At 58.1% G+C, this 1,264-nt stretch overlaps 1 protein-coding gene across 1 annotated transcript in view; it reads right to left on the reverse strand.

The window, feature by feature from the left end:
* The window catches only part of LOC113941973 (E3 ubiquitin-protein ligase TRIM41-like), a 2,226-nt gene extending 968 nt beyond the window's left edge, over nt 1–1,258 (reverse strand). The window contains exons 1-3 of the mRNA XM_027633106.1: nt 1,234–1,258; nt 620–642; nt 269–396 (exon numbers count right to left, since the gene is read on the reverse strand). Of these exons, the coding sequence (XP_027488907.1) occupies nt 269–365 (97 nt within the window). The 5' untranslated portion in view covers nt 366–396; nt 620–642; nt 1,234–1,258. The remainder of the gene's footprint in view (nt 1–268; nt 397–619; nt 643–1,233) is intronic.
* Between the last annotated feature and the right edge of the window lie 6 nt (nt 1,259–1,264).

The raw sequence follows: 1,264 nt of genomic DNA on the forward strand, positions 1-1,264 counted from the left end.
TCCCTGAGCTCAAAGTGTCACCCAGAGACCCCGCTGGGAACCATTTTGGGGGGGACACAGGGGGGTTGGGGGGCTCAGGGACCCCATTGGGAGCCAGTTTGGGGGGGTCCCTGAGCTCAAAGTGTCACCTGCAGAGCCCCGAGCCCTTTAACCCCCCTGTTGTCACCCCCTCAGCCTCCCATTTCCAGCCTTTTAACCCCAAACTTTCACCCCTTTTAACCCCAATTTCCACCCTTTTAACCCCAATTCCCAGCCCTTTATCCCCCACCTTGGGGCACTTTGTTGAAGACCTTTTCCATCTTCCTCATCACCACGTCCTGCAGGAAACAATTCCGGAATTTCTTCCCCACATCCACGGGCACCATCTCGGGCTCCTGGAATTTGATGTTCTCACACCTGGAAAAGGGGGAAAAAGAGGGGGAAAAATTAGGATTTGGCTGTTTGGGAGGGAGATGACGAGACCTGGGGGGGCTCCCGGGCCCCTTCCCAGCCTTCCCCAACCATCCCAAAATTCCATCTGTGGAATTTCCCCTTAGGAATTCCCGGCTGGAAAAGCCCCCCCAGGGTGGGTTTTTCCCCCCTCCCAAATTCCCAGGAGATTCCAGTGGGAAGGACTGACCTGATGAAGGTGCTTTTGATGTCCTGGGTGGGAAATGGAGAGAGAAGAGAGAGGAAAAGGTTCAGGAGGAATCGGAGCCTGAGCAGCTGGAGCTGCTCCCAGTGCTCCCAGTACACCTTGAGCCCCCAATCCCAGTGCTCCCAGTGCACCTTGAGCACCTGGAGCCCACAATCCCAGTATTCCCAGTGCTCCCAGGCCACCCTGAGTCCAATCTCAGTGTTCCAAGTACACCTTGAGCCCCCAATCCCAGTGTTCCCAGCTCACCTTGAGCAGCTGGAATCCCCAATCCCAGTGCTCCCAGTACACCTTGGGCCTGTCCTGTCCCCCCAATCCCAGTGCTCCCAGTACACCCTGAGCCTGTCCTGTCCCCCAATCCCAGTGCTCCCAGTGCACCTTGAGCACCTGGAGCCCCCAATCCCAGTATTCCCAGTGCTCCCAGCCCACCCTGAGTCTGTCCTGTCCCCCCAGTCCCAGTTCTCCCAGTGTTCCCAGTACACCTTGAGCCTGTCTTGTCCCTCCAATCCCAGTGCTCCCAGTGCTCCCAGCCCCCCTCGACCCCTCAATCCCAATATTCCCAGTGCTCCCAGCATTCCCAGTTCCCCCAGCATTCCCACCTTGAGCAGCTGGAGCCCGTCCTGCCTGGCA

Source organism: Corapipo altera, unplaced genomic scaffold (assembly GCF_003945725.1).
Source record: "Corapipo altera isolate COAL_440 unplaced genomic scaffold, ASM394572v1 59617, whole genome shotgun sequence".
In the NCBI taxonomy this organism is placed as follows: domain Eukaryota; kingdom Metazoa; phylum Chordata; class Aves; order Passeriformes; family Pipridae; genus Corapipo; species Corapipo altera.